General features: G+C 34.5%; 3 protein-coding genes across 5 annotated transcripts; 2 read left to right on the top strand and 1 right to left on the bottom strand.

Moving 5' to 3' along the window:
- Positions 1 to 3,399: 3,399 nt before the first annotated feature.
- LOC125817496 (uncharacterized) lies at positions 3,400 to 4,852 on the top strand. Its single transcript, XM_049497039.1, has 2 exons — positions 3,400 to 3,888; positions 4,802 to 4,852. Exons 1-2 carry the CDS (start codon positions 3,400 to 3,402, stop codon positions 4,850 to 4,852), a joined length of 540 nt encoding a protein of 179 aa, XP_049352996.1.
- A 1,232-nt stretch (positions 4,853 to 6,084) lies between these two features.
- LOC125817481 (trifunctional UDP-glucose 4,6-dehydratase/UDP-4-keto-6-deoxy-D-glucose 3,5-epimerase/UDP-4-keto-L-rhamnose-reductase RHM1-like) lies at positions 6,085 to 9,281 on the top strand. Of its 2 annotated transcripts, none has more exons than XM_049497015.1 (3): positions 6,085 to 6,279; positions 6,976 to 8,563; positions 8,647 to 9,281. In XM_049497015.1, the coding sequence occupies exons 2-3, from the start codon at positions 6,989 to 6,991 to the stop codon at positions 9,094 to 9,096; spliced, it is 2,025 nt and encodes a 674-aa protein (XP_049352972.1). In that variant the 5' UTR covers positions 6,085 to 6,279; positions 6,976 to 6,988; the 3' UTR covers positions 9,097 to 9,281. The 2 variants fall into 2 exon arrangements, with proteins under 2 accessions (XP_049352972.1, XP_049352973.1); XM_049497016.1 differs by having other exon boundaries at positions 6,120 to 6,279; positions 6,979 to 8,563.
- Positions 9,282 to 10,684: 1,403 nt separating this feature from the next.
- On the bottom strand, positions 10,685 to 14,840 carry LOC125817480 (zinc finger BED domain-containing protein RICESLEEPER 1-like). Of its 2 annotated transcripts, none has more exons than XM_049497013.1 (4): positions 14,635 to 14,840; positions 11,089 to 13,090; positions 10,916 to 10,981; positions 10,685 to 10,825 (listed from the first exon to the last, which is right to left on the bottom strand). In XM_049497013.1, the coding sequence occupies exons 2-3, from the start codon at positions 13,061 to 13,063 to the stop codon at positions 10,926 to 10,928; spliced, it is 2,031 nt and encodes a 676-aa protein (XP_049352970.1). In that variant the 5' UTR covers positions 13,064 to 13,090; positions 14,635 to 14,840; the 3' UTR covers positions 10,685 to 10,825; positions 10,916 to 10,925. The 2 variants fall into 2 exon arrangements, with proteins under 2 accessions (XP_049352970.1, XP_049352971.1); XM_049497014.1 differs by lacking the exon at positions 14,635 to 14,840 and adding an exon at positions 14,429 to 14,554.
- Positions 14,841 to 15,745: the final 905 nt, after the last annotated feature.

Below are 15,745 nucleotides of genomic sequence, written 5' to 3'. Positions count from 1 at the left end.
GACGGTGACATTTTTCAATCCTTTTTTCTTCTCTATTATATTGACTCTTTGATAGTTTACACAATCCCTTGGGGTAAAGTATATCAAAAATGTTATTGCACCTATATTGGATTCTTCAAAACAAAATACACTACCTTCTGAGGATCTAACAAGCACATGTGATATTTCTGAAAAGTTCGAGCAAGATAGTTTTTTTTATATAATTTGCCACTAGGAACTATGGAGAACCAGGATCCTTGTATTATCATAAAGTAACTCGGTGAGATTGAATCCTGGAATAAAATAGGGAAAAGGATCAAATTTGCTCTTGTACTATCCGAAAATGATCAACTTTGTGCTCCGTTACAAGTTTGGTCTAATAAGGAAAATTTTCGATTTGTCTGACCCTTAACACAGAGTTCTAACTTGAGGTTAAATTTAAATCATGGTTAAAAAATTGAAGGTTAAAATTGGTCACAAGGAATTTCACCCATTTCATTGTGGAGTTAGGTAAGTTTCATATAACGAGCTCATCGAAAAAACATGTAGAGATTTTATTTTATCTTCAACTTGAAATAGAACTTAAAATTAAAAAGCTTTAGGCATAATTCCAACAATATTTATGACCAATACGTAATTTCAATTTCAAATATTTTTTTTGAAATACATTCTACTACTATAGAATGTCCTAATTGTCTCAATTTATATGATGCAATATCAATTTTAATGTCTAAAGAGAGCGATGTTTTTCAATTTGTAGAAATAATTTGATTTTAAACTCCTCATCTTACTCTTAATGAAATAATTCAATCGTATAAATATCAATGATTTACTCTTACCCACAAGTTTAAAAGTTTTTTTTTTTTTCAATTTGTGCCAGTAAAACTACACCACATAAGAATGGCGAAGGAAGTAATACCATGTAAGGATTTTTAGGCCTCATTTGTATGAACTTAATATAAATTTGAATATTAGATAATAGATCATTAAGTGTATTTATTTACATTAAAATTTAAGTACTTATTTGGTCTGAATAGTTTTTAAGCATAAGATTTTGACTGAAGTTTTTATATTATTAAGAGGCACTTTTGTGTGGATAATTTTTGTCACCACTTTGTTCACCTGCACAAGTCACCACCATTAATTACATTTGTCATTATAATCGCCATTATTGTCAATCACCACTGTCGCCAATCACCATCATCAATTATTTCTATCATTACAACCATTACTCACAACTACTGATGCTATCAACCACTACTGTCAGTCGTCATCGCTACCACACTTGCCACCTCTACCATTGTCATTGTCATCTCTGTCATTACTGTCAACTACTTACCACCACTACAATCAAAATCTACTGCATACTAACCATATCTATAATCACAAATAGCGCAACCGTCAATTATCATCAACACATCGTCAACCACCACACATTCTTCAATCCTCCTTATCACAATCAACACCGATAACTACTAACATCAATCAATTTCATTATTACAATCATTACCGTCACTATCAACTACCATCGTTACGCCAATCACTACACAAACCACACCATTACAATTATTATCACAACCATTAATAGCCACTAATTAGACCACAATTATCGCCACCACTACAAATCATCTCGCCATCACTAATGAACATAAGTGTTTGATTTTTTATCAAATAATAATTTTATTTTATTAAATTTGTATTTTTCTAATATAAAATAAAATAAAATGCATCATATGTAATTTGCATGGATCATAATTAATAGAGGCAGAAGTTTTTCCTCCTTTGACTGATTTATCTCATTTAAATAACAAATGGAGTGGAGTGTAAGTAGTGCATTCAACAATATTCAATTCCCAACCTAATAATTAAAGGACTTTTATGTGTAAGACCATAATAGTCATGGGTTCTCCTGTTTTTCATCTTGAAGATCTGTGCAAGCTCAAACTTCGATTTCCAACTAGCTCATAGTCTAAATAAACTTCAATTATATAAATGAGAGAGAATCTTGACGTAACTGGTAAAATTATTGTCAGATGAAGAATATATGAGTGGTGAAAACAGTTTCTTACAGTCACAAAAATGTTAAGAGTAAGATTGTATGTAATAAATCCTTGTGATCTTGTCTTTCCTCGGATACTATGCATAGTGAAAATTTAGTACACCGCTATCAACTATCATTTTTTTTCTTAATTACCGAAAACATACTTGAGGATATGTATAAACTTATTTTTAAAAAGATAAAATTTGGGTCAAAGCTATTGATTTCTGTCGAGCTCATACCATCAACTCTACAACCGCCCCTAATAGATTGATGATCACTAACTTGAATTGGTCATGAGTACATGTTTTCACTCCAAACATAATTTTTCATATCCAAAACTCGAACACGAGATTTTTGATTAAAGATGAAGAGACCTAAAATTTTCAATCATTCCATCAAAATTTATGTTGATGTTGCATATGTTAAATCACAATCATAATCTAAATGTAAACACTTCCTACACATCACCCTCCTAAAACTCGACTTGTGGGATCACAATAAATTTGTTATTGTTGTCGTTATCACTATTAGTAGAGGAGCCAGGTAAGGTTGACCAAATTACACTGTTTATATATGTATATACCTTTTCATATTTTAAACTCTCTAGAAACAGTGGCGGAGCTAGAATGTTTAATAAGAGGGTTCAAAATCTGAAGAAGTAAACCACGAACTAACCAAAGAGGGTTCGACATCTACTATATATACATAAAAAATAATGTTAACCATGTATAAATAGTAATATTTTCCGCCGAAGGGGGTTCAGATGAACCCCTAACTCTATGCTAGCTCCGCCCCTGTCTAGGAGTTGTTTGATAGACTGTATAAGAATTATTTTCAAATATGGTGTATTAGAAATAACAAGCCTTGCATAACTCTACAAAAAATTATTTGTATACAAAAATACCCGCGAGGAATTTGAGCGGTAGTTATATCATTAATCAATTTAATGCATGTGTTGAAACCTTTTGTATTATTAATACATAAAAAATCATGGTATTAGTAATACACACCTCGATACACAATGGAGTGTAGAACTAGTGCAAGACTAAAAAAATATAACATACAAAACTAACGCATGCATTATTTTTTCTAATACACTTTACCAAACGAGCTCTTAATGAAAATACTGACTCCGCTACCGATCCCTATGTATATATAAATGAGATCATTCCTTGATTCCTTCTACATGATATATCTCGTGAATGGCTTTTAATTCCTCTCCAAAACCAAAACGGTGAGAAAATAAATGCTAGCATCAAATTATGTGTCGGTGAACTACACAACAAACTTTACACCAAATTATACAGAGCAACTTCTGTTTTTTTTTCTCTTTAGCATTTCATCAAACACCTTGAGTGCATTTCTGAAAACAAAAAAAAATGGAGTCAATTTTATGGAACTTAGAAGACAAATGGAAGCTCTCAACTCAAGAATCAATTGCATTTTTCATTTGCACTTGTTCCTTAATCATTGTAATTTGCTTAGTTACTGCTTTTTTTAAAAGAAGGGCAGCCACTAGGAGAAAGGGGTTAGTGGGCCAAGACCCGTGTAGCACGGATATCGATGTAGAATGGTCTGAACCAAAGTTACTGAGTTCGAACACTTCGGTGAAGAAAGTGCTGACGAGTACGGTGAGGTGGAGTGGGCCAAGTAAGTGGGAGGAAAATCGGAGCACGGAGAGAGTTTCTCCGTTACTTGAGGGCGAGTCTGGGCAGTGGCATAGCCACAACTCGGACTCGCCCGTGTGGCAAAGGCCAATATTGATGGGTGAAAAGTGTGAGCTACCGAGGTTTAGTGGGCTTATTTTGTATGATGAGAGAGGAATGCCGATTCATCATGTTGACAATGATCAATTCAACGTTAATCAGGTCACTCAAATAATATCTATATATTAGACTAATTTTTTTTTTTTTAAACTATTAGATGAAAATAGTAACTAACATGTTTTTATAGGTTATAAAGTACTTATGTTGTTCAAAATATTTTAAAATGCTACTACATCTAATATTGAATCCTTCGAAAATATTATGTTTGAGAATTTCAACATCCACCCCAAAACAATTCCGAACAGTATAGTACACTATTATATTGAGTGTAAAAAATATTTGCACTAATGATGTATATATCTTAATTTTACATATATCACATGTTTGTGAAAAGTTTCTTTTGCAATTAGCTTGTGAATAGTCTTTCTCTATATGAATTTAAATTTGTCGAATCACTCATATTCTGATAATGTAGAGTTAGCTTTAAAAACCTAGTGTTTACTCAAATGACAAAGTACTTGCTAATATTGGGAATAAATGATCCTTGAATAGGATTTATAAGTTGGTCTAATTAATTTGGGATTGACGTATAATTGATTGATTATTTTGACTTTCTCTTTATATCATTTTGCATGTGGTATTTAATTAGACATAAAATTTAAGAAAAAAAAGAAGAAGTTAAGATTTTTGTCAATATACCAAAAATGTTTTTCATAGTATGTGGTTTTAAAATGGAAAAAATTGAGTTTATAAAAAGATGTCGTTCTTCTTGGAATTTATATATAAAATATTATAAGTGTACTCTTATATAACCATTATCTTAGAATTTTGATCTATTGTCATTGTTTGGGAAGAGAAATATTACATTATGTAGATCGACTAATTTTTTTATGTAAATATATATTATGTGACGATTATTTTTTATATTTCGATCTTTTTAATAAAAAAATTGACTCTGACACAAATCACGATGCAAATTTTTTTACTCACTCTTTACACCTACCTACATTTTCAGGAAAATGTGGATGTTGTTGGGAGAACTACTCTGAAGGACTTGCTGCTGTGACTTTTGCTTTAGTATATTCACAAATTTTTGTATAGAAAATGTGTATCAACTTATGAGAAGGCAAAATTAAGCAAATCTAGCATGTAGATGCATATTTGTTGTTTTCTTCTTGACTCATGTGTTAATTTTTTATCATAATTCAAGATTCAGAGTAAATTTGAAGTATGTTATTTACGAGATAAAGGTAATTCGGGAAATAATAGTACTAGATTGGATTCATTATCCACATATTTATCTTATATTTCTATAAGAGATCATTTTCACAGTTTAAACTTGTAAAAACAAAGAAGAAAAAACCACCTTTGACGCCTTGATTAAAATTTGATTAAATACAAATTTGCAATGTCAAAAAGTCCTACACAGAAGATTAATTAGATTTAATTAAATTTCATAATAATCAAAATAAAAGTAGTATCAGTAATTGAGGGATCAAAAGTGTAAAAGGAGAATCCTATTTTTGTTTCCTCAATTATTGGTAAGTTATGATTTTAATCTTTGTGGTATATAACTCAATACATTTATTTTTAACTAATAATTAAAATGTGCATTTTTGGTCCTTTTGAGTAGGAAATATATCATTTTTGAACTATTTTGATTAGTAATACTTATTCTAAATATGGAGTAATATAACAAGTTTCACGTAACACATGAGTAACTAAATGAGGAAACATTTAATAATTCTGAAACTTTATGAAGGTTAAATATATTTAGTCAGATATCATAACGATTTAAAAGACAGTTCATTGCATGAAATATTCTCTATTAGCAGAGTCTAGAAAAAGATCATACTCCAACAAATGTGATGTAGACGATCTATCCTAATGAAAACATCAATATTTATAGTTTGCACTGCTCAAACACATAACTTATAAATCATATAAAAATAACTCAATCGTTACTCCAAAGCTCCTAAATCAAAGGATCAAAAGTGTTATTAACCCAAATGCTAACCCCTTTTGAAAGTCTAGATGTGTTGGAAGATGTCATAATATATACTTAAAAAACAATTAATAGTCTATTATAAATAATACACTTTTTAACGTGTTCTTCAATTTTGAGTACATATAAGTAACATTTAAATTTATATAAAGTTAAATAAGCAGACACAAACGTCATACTTGACATATACAAGTTAAATTATATATCTACACACGTAAAGTTGGAGAACATAAATATTAGCGAAAAATAAATTAAATTATAGGACTATGTATTATTGTATCATGCAAAAAAATAAGTAGAGATTTGCTTACATTTCTTTATTTTATTAAATTTTCTTTGGTATGTGAATCCATAAATAGAGAAAAACACGTTCCTTTGATCCTTCTTGTCTGATTCTCTCTCTATAAAGGCCGAAGCACTCGGCGATTTTGTACTCTTTTTTTTTCTTCTCTCTCAGTTGGGGTGGATCCTGATCGGGATTTGAATCAGTAAGTTTCATCATTTTTTTCTTTATTTATTGAATTTTTTCTGCATAATTTATTGCTATTATTTTGATCTTGTGTGATCTGTTGCAATTTGAATTGAAGAAAATGATCCAGTATTGATTTTCTGTTATAGAATTTGTATCTGGGTTAGATCTGTTTAATAATTTGATGGTGTTGACCTGTTTTTTTTTTTGGTTTAGCATTGGTTAATTTATGCAGATCTGATAGAGATAATCATTTGAATTGGTGATCGTTGTTGGGAAAATTTTGGATCTAATGATCTGGGTTTTTTTTATTTTGGTTTGTAATGGGGAAACGAGGGATTAGGTTTAGAGAAATAAGTTTTTGGATTGAAATGAGTAGGAATGGAGTAGAATGTGTAGAGGATTCATATTGCCAACCCCGACTAGTTTTGCATTGAGGAGTAGTTAGTGTTTTTATTGAAAAGTTGGGGGTAGGTGGAGGAGAAATGGGTGAGGGGATTACAAGGTATAGCAATCGATTTTTTAGCAACAAGGTGAAAGTTCAGGTAGATAACCAACTAAGCTACTAAGATTCACGTGAGGTGAGGAGTAGTTAGGTTGATTGATTGATTGATTAGAAACTAGATATTGTTTTGTTTTTTCTATGCTATTTTTAATTATGGATCTGAGGTTGCTACAAAATCTTGATATTGGTTTGGAATTTTGCATGTGTTAGAAGCTGCTTCAAGATGTCAACATACACCCCTAAGAATATACTCATTACTGGAGCTGCCGGATTTATTGCATGTCATGTAGCCAACAGACTTGTTCGGAGCTACCCTGATTACAAGATTGTTGTCCTTGACAAACTTGACTATTGTTCAAATTTGAAGAACCTTATTCCTTCCCGATCTTCCCCTAATTTCAAGTTTGTTAAGGGAGATATTGCTAGTGCAGATCTCGTTAACTACCTTCTCATAACTGAGTCCATTGACACTATAATGCACTTTGCTGCTCAGACCCATGTTGATAACTCCTTTGGTAATAGCTTTGAGTTCACTAAGAATAACATCTATGGTACCCATGTACTATTAGAGGCCTGCAAAGTTACTGGTCAGATCAGAAGGTTTATCCATGTGAGTACGGATGAGGTCTATGGGGAGACTGATGAGGATGCTGTTGTAGGAAACCACGAGGCCTCACAACTCCTTCCCACTAACCCATATTCAGCCACAAAAGCTGGGGCTGAAATGCTTGTTATGGCTTATGGTAGATCATATGGGTTACCTGTTATAACCACTAGAGGGAACAATGTCTATGGTCCTAACCAATTTCCTGAGAAACTAATCCCTAAGTTTATACTTTTAGCCATGAGGGGAAAGCCTCTTCCTATTCATGGTGATGGTTGTAATGTTCGTAGTTATCTCTATTGTGAGGATGTTGCTGAGGCTTTTGAAGTTGTTCTACACAAGGGAGAGGTCGGTCACGTTTATAACATTGGAACTACAAAAGAGAGAAGAGTGATTGATGTTGCCCAAGATATATGCAAACTCTTTAACATAGATTCAGAGAAAGTTATTCAGTTTGTGGAGAACAGGCCATTTAATGACCAAAGGTACTTTCTGGATGATCAGAAGTTGAAGAACTTGGGTTGGTCTGAGACGACCATGTGGGAAGAGGGTCTGAAAAAGACTATTGAATGGTATAAGAATAACCCTGATTGGTGGGGGGATGTCTCTGGAGCATTGCTTCCCCATCCTAGAATGCTGATGATGCCTGGTGATATAGAAAGAAATTTGGATGGAGGTGAGAAATATGATTCTGGATCTACCGAATTCTCAGGGAAGTCCAATGAAACCAAAACGGCAGCTCCAGCTTCAAAGACCAGCAATGTGCCTCAGAAATCCCCTTTTAAGTTCTTGATCTATGGTAGGACTGGGTGGATTGGCGGTGTGCTAGGGAAATTGTGTGAGAAACAGGGAATTCCTTATGAGTATGGCAGGGGACGTTTGGAAGATCGCTCAAAGCTTTTGGCAGACATTAATTCTGTCAAGCCCACACATGTATTCAATGCTGCTGGTGTCACTGGTAGACCCAATGTTGATTGGTGTGAGAGTCATAAACCAGAAACAATTCGCACAAATGTTGCTGGTACTCTAAACTTGGCAGATGTTTGCAGAGAGAATGGCCTCCTGATGGTGAACTTTGCCACTGGCTGCATATTTGAGTATGATGCTGCACATCCAGAAGGTTCTGGTATTGGGTTCAAAGAGGAAGACACACCCAATTTCGCTGGTTCTTTCTATTCAAAGACCAAGGCCATGGTAAGCACTTGTTTAGACTTTGATCCATAATACATCATTCTCTTATTTAGGCACTAACGTATTTTCTTGTTTTCTTTAACTAGGTCGAAGATCTGTTGAAAAATTATGACAATGTTTGCACACTCAGAGTTCGCATGCCAATATCTTCAGATCTCAGCAACCCTCGCAATTTCATTACCAAGATCAGCCGCTACAATAAGGTGGTCAATATTCCTAACAGTATGACCATATTGGATGAGCTTCTTCCGATTTCAATTGAGATGGCAAAGCGTAACCTCAGAGGCATATGGAATTTCACAAACCCTGATGTTGTGAGCCATAATGAGATATTGGAAATGTACAAGAAATATATCGATCCAGCATTTACTTATGCCAACTTCACAGTGGAAGAGCAGGCCAAGGTAATCGTTGCAGCTCGCAGTAACAATGAGATGGATGCATCAAAGTTGAAGAAAGAGTTCCCTGAGTTGCTATCAATCAAAGAGTCACTGATCAAGAATGTTTTTGAACCAAACAAGAAAACCTCTGCATAAAAAGGCTGTGTTCTCAAGAATTTTGTATGCTATTATTCATTGTTAGTTCCTCGAATTCTCTAATTTTTTAGATCATCATTAGTGATTAGCTGTTGTTCCTTGTTATTTTTGTATGAATTCATAGTATTTGTGCCTTCTTTGCGGAAGATTTGGAATTTTGGATAGGCTGTGTTCCCTGTATCTGTGGTTAAATGAGTATGTTAAAAGGTCTGGTGTAATTTGTTGAATTTGACATATGAAAGTATGAACTTTTTCTTGCTCAATCTCTTTATTCTTTTAGATAAATTATTGAAAAAATACACTTAAAATATCACTTTTTTACGAGTTTCATATTTGAACTATTAGGTGTTTGCAATTGTGTTTCTACCTAAACCATCACCAATGGTTTATTACAACGCACCTCAAAGGTGACTTGACCAAGTGCTTATCAAAAGGCGCGTGACAATTTACTCTGCCCATAATTTTTGTTCGCAAGGCAGTTGACTAATTAATTTCGAAGCGTGTTTTGATAAATAGTTGGTGATAATTCAAGTAGTAAACAGAAACACCCAATAGAAAATTCATAAGAAAATGATACTTCTAGTGTGTGATTAATTGCTTTGTACTTGTATTTTAGTGGCAAATTATGAAGTTCACTTTTGTTGTCACAAAATAGTATTGTGTTGGTACAAGGCAAGTCATTTTCATAGAAAATATTCTTCAATGTTTGATTAATGAATGAAAAATATTTCTCAGAAAAAAAAAATATACATTTTGAAGATTTATAACTATACTAAATACACTCGAAATGAAAGTTTGCATTCACAGAGTGAATGAATCAGCCCTCGATATTAGAAGTATGTTATGATAGTTTAATGCATGAAATCGGAGTGAATAAATCACATTGACGGTTGAATTGAAGTCATGGTAGTATGAAGGGGGAACAAAATCGTATCTGGGGTGGTTCTTTGGATCGAACACAGATTCTCGACCCTATCCTTTGGCTTCCACTCCAGTTGACCCCACTTCGTTTCCATCTCACCATGAGAAGGTAGAGATGGAAAATAGGAAGACGAAGGGTCCTCAACTCTATTCAATTGGCGTAGTCCCTTTATTAGGGAAGCATCAGTAGGTAATGAGCTGCTCATCTACCCTTCTTCACTTAAATAACTTAAATAACCGTGATGTGTGTGGTTGTGTTCCTACCACTAGACCAAAGCCCCGGGGCAGGTGATATGAACTCTGCTACGCCTTATCGAGCTCAAAAGCACAAGATAAGTGACTGGGATTGGCAATACTTAACAGAAGGTGGACGTCAAATAAGTCTGATATAGAACTATTTACTTCATATTAAGATAGACTACCTGAAAAGAGGGAGGAAAATGAAATCTACTACACATTAATTAAACTAGTAGAAAGATACATCTTTTCATAACACCACATCTGAACACAACCTTTCCCTCTAACTCCTCCCCTAGGAAAACTTGTGAAAATTCCGGGTTCATAGGAAACAATCCCCTGACCCCCACCACCACATTCCCAGGGTGGAACAACATATCTCGACTGCAATCAACATTTACAATTTAAAAAAAGACAAGAAAATTGCAAGAAATTGTTGATCCTAAAGAAATACTTGTATTTAAGAATCAAATTAATCAACTCTCTTTGCACTAATTTGATACTTATTAAGTTCAAAGTTACTGAAAGAAATCAAACACTGGTGTCCTGGTTGGATGATCCTCCAATCAAACTGCAAAAGGATAAACAACAATTCAGAAGAACAACAACACACTAGAAAGGCTTGGAAAAAGAAACAAGTTGTGAAGATAAAGAAACATACCAAGCATGCTCTACTTTGATTCCACCGTAAGTGGCACAGCAGTGTAGATGTGAGGTGAGTTATATTCTGGCAATTGAAGTTCAATCATCCATTATAAACTAAAAAAGTAAACCATAACTCATGCTGGCACCTAAAAGGTTTAGCAGAAGAAAATGTAAATCAGATGCAATTACCTTCAGATTCCATGCGCAACCAGTCTTGACCACATATCAGAGCTTCTCTAGCATCTGGATTCAGTGAACTGCGATGATGATCAAGCACCCTGCCTCTGTTATTGAATGCCAACTCTGGTCCAAGAGTGGATGCAGGAACTCCCAAGATATCACGTGCCATCATCGATAATATAGGGTACCTTGGTGTGTGAACTTTCCACCAATTCAATATGCTGAAATCATAATTGCGAGGAAAGACTGGCTCTTCCAAGTATTTGTCAAGATCTGATGTCATGTTGTGGCTTTGTGAAGTTTCATGGAGAAACTTGTCGAAACCCCTAAGTCTGTCCCTCGTGCCAATAGTGGTACTGGCTAAGCTGCCAGAAGCACCAGCCGTATCTGGATCAAGCGAAGATGAGCCCATAGCATACTCATTGGAAAGCTCCCTTATGGCATCAGATATTGCTTTGATCTGATTTGGCGCATCAGAATCATAAATCTGAGGATAGTAATACTCCACCAACTTCATCTTGAACCTTGGATCCAGTATTGCTGCTATTGCCAAAGTCAAACTGCACTTGCTCCAGTATCTGTCAAACTTTTCTTTCATCTTCAGTGCTATATCACTTAGAAAATTATCAGGATTCTTACACCATTCAATCAACTGGATGTGAATATCACATATTTCTGGGAAATATATGTTGGCAGTTGAATACTTATTTGTTGTGAAAACATTAGTAACTTCAACAAAAAGTTTCACATAGCCAGCAACGGCACTAGCATGATCCCACTCAGTTTCAGACAAGGCACTAGTGTAGGTAGGGTCATGCTCTTCTAGTAGACAGAAGGCTCCCCTATAGTCTAAGGCAGCTTCAAGCATTAAGTATGTTGAACTCCACTGCTGTCCGCAGTCAAGAATCAAAGGTCTCTCACCACTAATCGCAGCTTGCTGAGCAATCTCATTGAATTTTCCTAGGGTTACTTGTGAACTTTTAACATGCCTTATGCTTTCTCGGACCTTGTGGGTCACATCTCGAATTGCTTCCATGACATCGGAAACAATTGATTTCATTGACTGTACTGCACAGCGCACATCAAACAATTCACCATTCTTTAACAGAGGCCTGTTTTGAGAAAGCCAGTCTTTGATCCTAAAAATCAGTTCTTCATAGCCCGTACAATGATCAAAAGTCATAGAAAACAACTTACGATCAATGGCCCAGTCTGTCAAACTTTTTATAACAACTTCTGAAAGTATGTCATCTGTGTGAGAAGGGTCCAGTGTGATGAAATTCAGCATTTTCTTCTGAAGCTTCCAGTCTTCATCAATGTAAAAAGCAGTCAAGCACATATACCGTGCATTTTCCGATGAATCCCAAACATCAGCAGAAAGACTAATTCTTCCATGCAAGTTATGGATCGCTTCATACATCTTCTGTTTCTCTTTTGCATAAATAGTCATACAATCTAGTTCAACAGCACTATTAGTCAAAACCTCAAATTGTGGCTGTAAATTCTTGACAAATATTTTGAATCCAATATGGTCAACCATGGCTAAAGGATAACCATGTAACATAATCATACGGGCAAGATCCAGACGGCTCCGCTCTTGATCAAATCTAACACTGCCAAGGTTGATAGGCACGTTAACTTCCTCTTTCTTTACCTCTGGATCAAACTTAAAGGTTGTCACAGGACTAATGGTTTCTTCTTTCCTTTGTCCTTCTTCATAGGTGACAACTGCAAGAGTAGGGTCTTTTTTCTTTCTCTTCGCTGCAAGTATTTGGGTAACATCATAGTTGGATCTTTTTAGACACCGCAACAAATGATTCCTCAGATGAGTTGTTCCGCTGTTACTTGATCCACTAAGCTTCTTTTTGCAATGCACACAGACGGCATAGCAGATATCTGCCTTTCGAACTCTTTCAAAATGGTTCCACACAACGGATGTCAATCGCTTTGGTTTCTTTATTGGGGTTTCGGTTGGAATTTCCATGGCATGGATGAAGCCAAATTAACCAATCTGTTATCATCAAATGGTTTGGTCCAAATGCTGTTAAATGGCGAAGCAACAGCAACCAAGTAGAATGCAATGACAGATTTAAAGGAATTGAAAAAGGTTGTACTTAAAAGTTATTAACCAAATACAGTATCTGAAGAAAGGAACAGAGAAGCAAACGAAAGTTCTGAGCCTCATAATATTATTCTGATGATTGTAGACATTGCTGTAGATTCTGTTATTTAGAAAAAAAGACATTGCTTAAGATTTTTATGTATGCAATCTTGAAACTTTAAAGGACCCAGACCAATACTCGTCACAAATCTTTCAACTGGAGTCAGTTTGTCTATCTGATTTATGCTCAATCCCTCCCTCAGTATGAGCTTTATCTCTGTGCATACCATATCACAGATTTTCTAGACGGAAGTTTGACATAACATTGTTTTTTCAAAAAAACAACAAAGTCTCAGCACCAAACAAGTTGGGGTTATATGAATCCTCTGACCACGTTTCTCTATTTAATAAATCATAACCAACTTTTTCATAATGAAACAAAAACAACAAACTGAGAGCAAAATAATGATGAGTAGCATATATGGTCTTTTTGTTTCCTCATTCTTTTTCTTTTGTGAGGTTTGGGGTGATGATGAGGCGACACATAAACTAGCCACGAGACAAGAAATCAGCAGTCTCCACACAGCTAAAGATCCACCGAATTACAAGTGAAGGTTATACATAATTGACACGAAGCACCCATTGCACCAGTCAACAATCCATAAACAATGGGACAAGCAACTCATACAGACAAAAGCAGTAGAAACGCAAGTTCTTCTACATTGTGACCTCTACTATAAAAAGCCAGAGACTACCCACCCAACAACAACAACATACCCAGTGTAATCCCACAATTGGGGTTTGGGGAGGGTAGAGTGTACCTTACCCCTACCTCGCAGAGATACATATTTTGTTTTCGATATACCCTCACCTTAAAAATAAAGCAGTTTGAAAAAGGAAATACATAAATGAGAGCAGTAATAACAACGGGTTACTACAGGTTTGATAGACGTGGCATTTCCCTAAAGGAGACGTGTTCACAAAATTCACGACAACATTGATCCACGACAATAGCCACAGTAACTTGACACAGGAAAAATTATATGCATCACACCCACCCCCCACACCCCACACCCAGCTTAAGCTCATTAACCAGCTCAACCAATCTCCAACACTTACCATCATTGTCTCTTTGGTGAACACAACACCCACATGATCCAAATCCTAAATCACAACAACAAAACTAGACATCCCAAATTACATTATTCAAAATCCACAGAAGAAAAACATTAAAAAATCAATCTTTACCTAAAAAGTCAATCAATCAGTCAACAACCCCTCAATTTCAAACTACTTGAGATCCATTAAACAAAATCCTCTACATCCATTCAACTCTATTCAGCCCCAATATATCAAAAAATGTACAAAAAAATCATCAAAATTGAGTTCAAGTAGATGTACTTGACAAGGATTCGGGTTTAAATCCGGCTAATAATGAACAGCAAAATGCAAACCTGAGAAAGTGAAGAACTTTTCCGTTGACGTCTTTGTCAGATAAATCCGATCGGAGGATCCGAAAGTGAATAGGGTTAGGGTTTTGGATTATTAAACGGAGAAGAGAAGATTGAACCGTAAACCGGGAAGATCCGGTAAGAATGCCCGATTGCGTGATCTGGAATTTGGGTGGTTCACACATTTGAAGGGTCCGTTTTTGAAGATGTACCCGAATTCGGGTCGGGTCGGGTTGGTTTAGGGTTAGGTGTGTTTAGTTAAAATGGATATTCTCTTTTTATTATTTTATTTTGAGATTTATTTTTTTCTTAAGCTTCTAGATTTTATTATTTCTAAATTTCTAAAAGGAAGAATATCACTTTTGGTCCATAGTTATTTATAGGATCTTTATGATATATGATTCAACATATTTAATGTTCAACGACAATAATATAATTAGTGTAATCTTAGTGGAATATAGAAATAATACTCCTTTTGTCCACTTTTAATGTCATGGTTTTCTTTTTTTAGAGTCAAACTATACGAACTTTGACTAACATTTTATGATGTATTTTTTAATCATATTAATATGCAAAAAAAATTGCAATATATAGTACTTTCCGTATAGTTTTTGAATATTTAAATTTTTTGCTTAAAATGTCATATTAATTTAATCTAATCTAATCTAATTTAACTTTGAAAATTAGTCAAATTGACTTTTGAAAAAGGCATACAACAATAATTAAAGTGATTTAAACTTTACTTCTTGTTCTATTGATGTTTATTTTGTAAAAACCTCTCCTTAGGTATCGTATCGTAACACTTATATTCTTTATGATTTGTAAAATTAATGTCTACCTCCTTGTAGAAGGATGTCTTCGCCACCAGGCCATACGATCAACATAAGCTCAAAGCTTCTTCGTAATGGCTCCCTTACTTGCCTCATTTCAGAAGGCACCTAAAAGTGGCTCTATTTCATTATATTTCATCCATCATTTGGTGTCATTGACATAACAAATGTCGTTTCTAGTCAATTTATTTCTATTTCTTTTCTATTATAGGAAAGTTCAAAAATTCATCATATAATAATCCAAAAATGACCTTTAAACTTCTGTTTCTTTTACTTAAATGCTA

This window comes from Solanum verrucosum, unplaced genomic scaffold (genome assembly GCF_900185275.1).
Source record: "Solanum verrucosum unplaced genomic scaffold, falcon-dt-bn FXZP01000280.1, whole genome shotgun sequence".
NCBI classification, from domain to species: Eukaryota; Viridiplantae; Streptophyta; class Magnoliopsida; order Solanales; family Solanaceae; genus Solanum; species Solanum verrucosum.
This window is presented reverse-complemented; position numbering and strand designations above follow the sequence as displayed.

Excerpts from the sequence above, each read along its gene's own strand:
- LOC125817496 (XM_049497039.1), top strand. The coding sequence starts at position 3,400 with ATGGAGTCAATTTTATGGAACTTAGAAGACAAATGGAAGCTCTCAACT. Across the intron at positions 3,889-4,801 it reads ATCAATTCAACGTTAATCAG|GAAAATGTGGATGTTGTTGG; the intron begins GTCACTCAAATA and ends CTACATTTTCAG.
- LOC125817481 (XM_049497015.1), top strand. The coding sequence starts at position 6,989 with ATGTCAACATACACCCCTAAGAATATACTCATTACTGGAGCTGCCGGA. Across the intron at positions 8,564-8,646 it reads ATTCAAAGACCAAGGCCATG|GTCGAAGATCTGTTGAAAAA; the intron begins GTAAGCACTTGT and ends TTCTTTAACTAG.
- LOC125817480 (XM_049497013.1), bottom strand. The coding sequence starts at position 13,063 with ATGGAAATTCCAACCGAAACCCCAATAAAGAAACCAAAGCGATTGACA. Across the intron at positions 10,982-11,088 it reads GTTGCGCATGGAATCTGAAG|AATATAACTCACCTCACATC; the intron begins GTAATTGCATCT and ends TTCAATTGCCAG.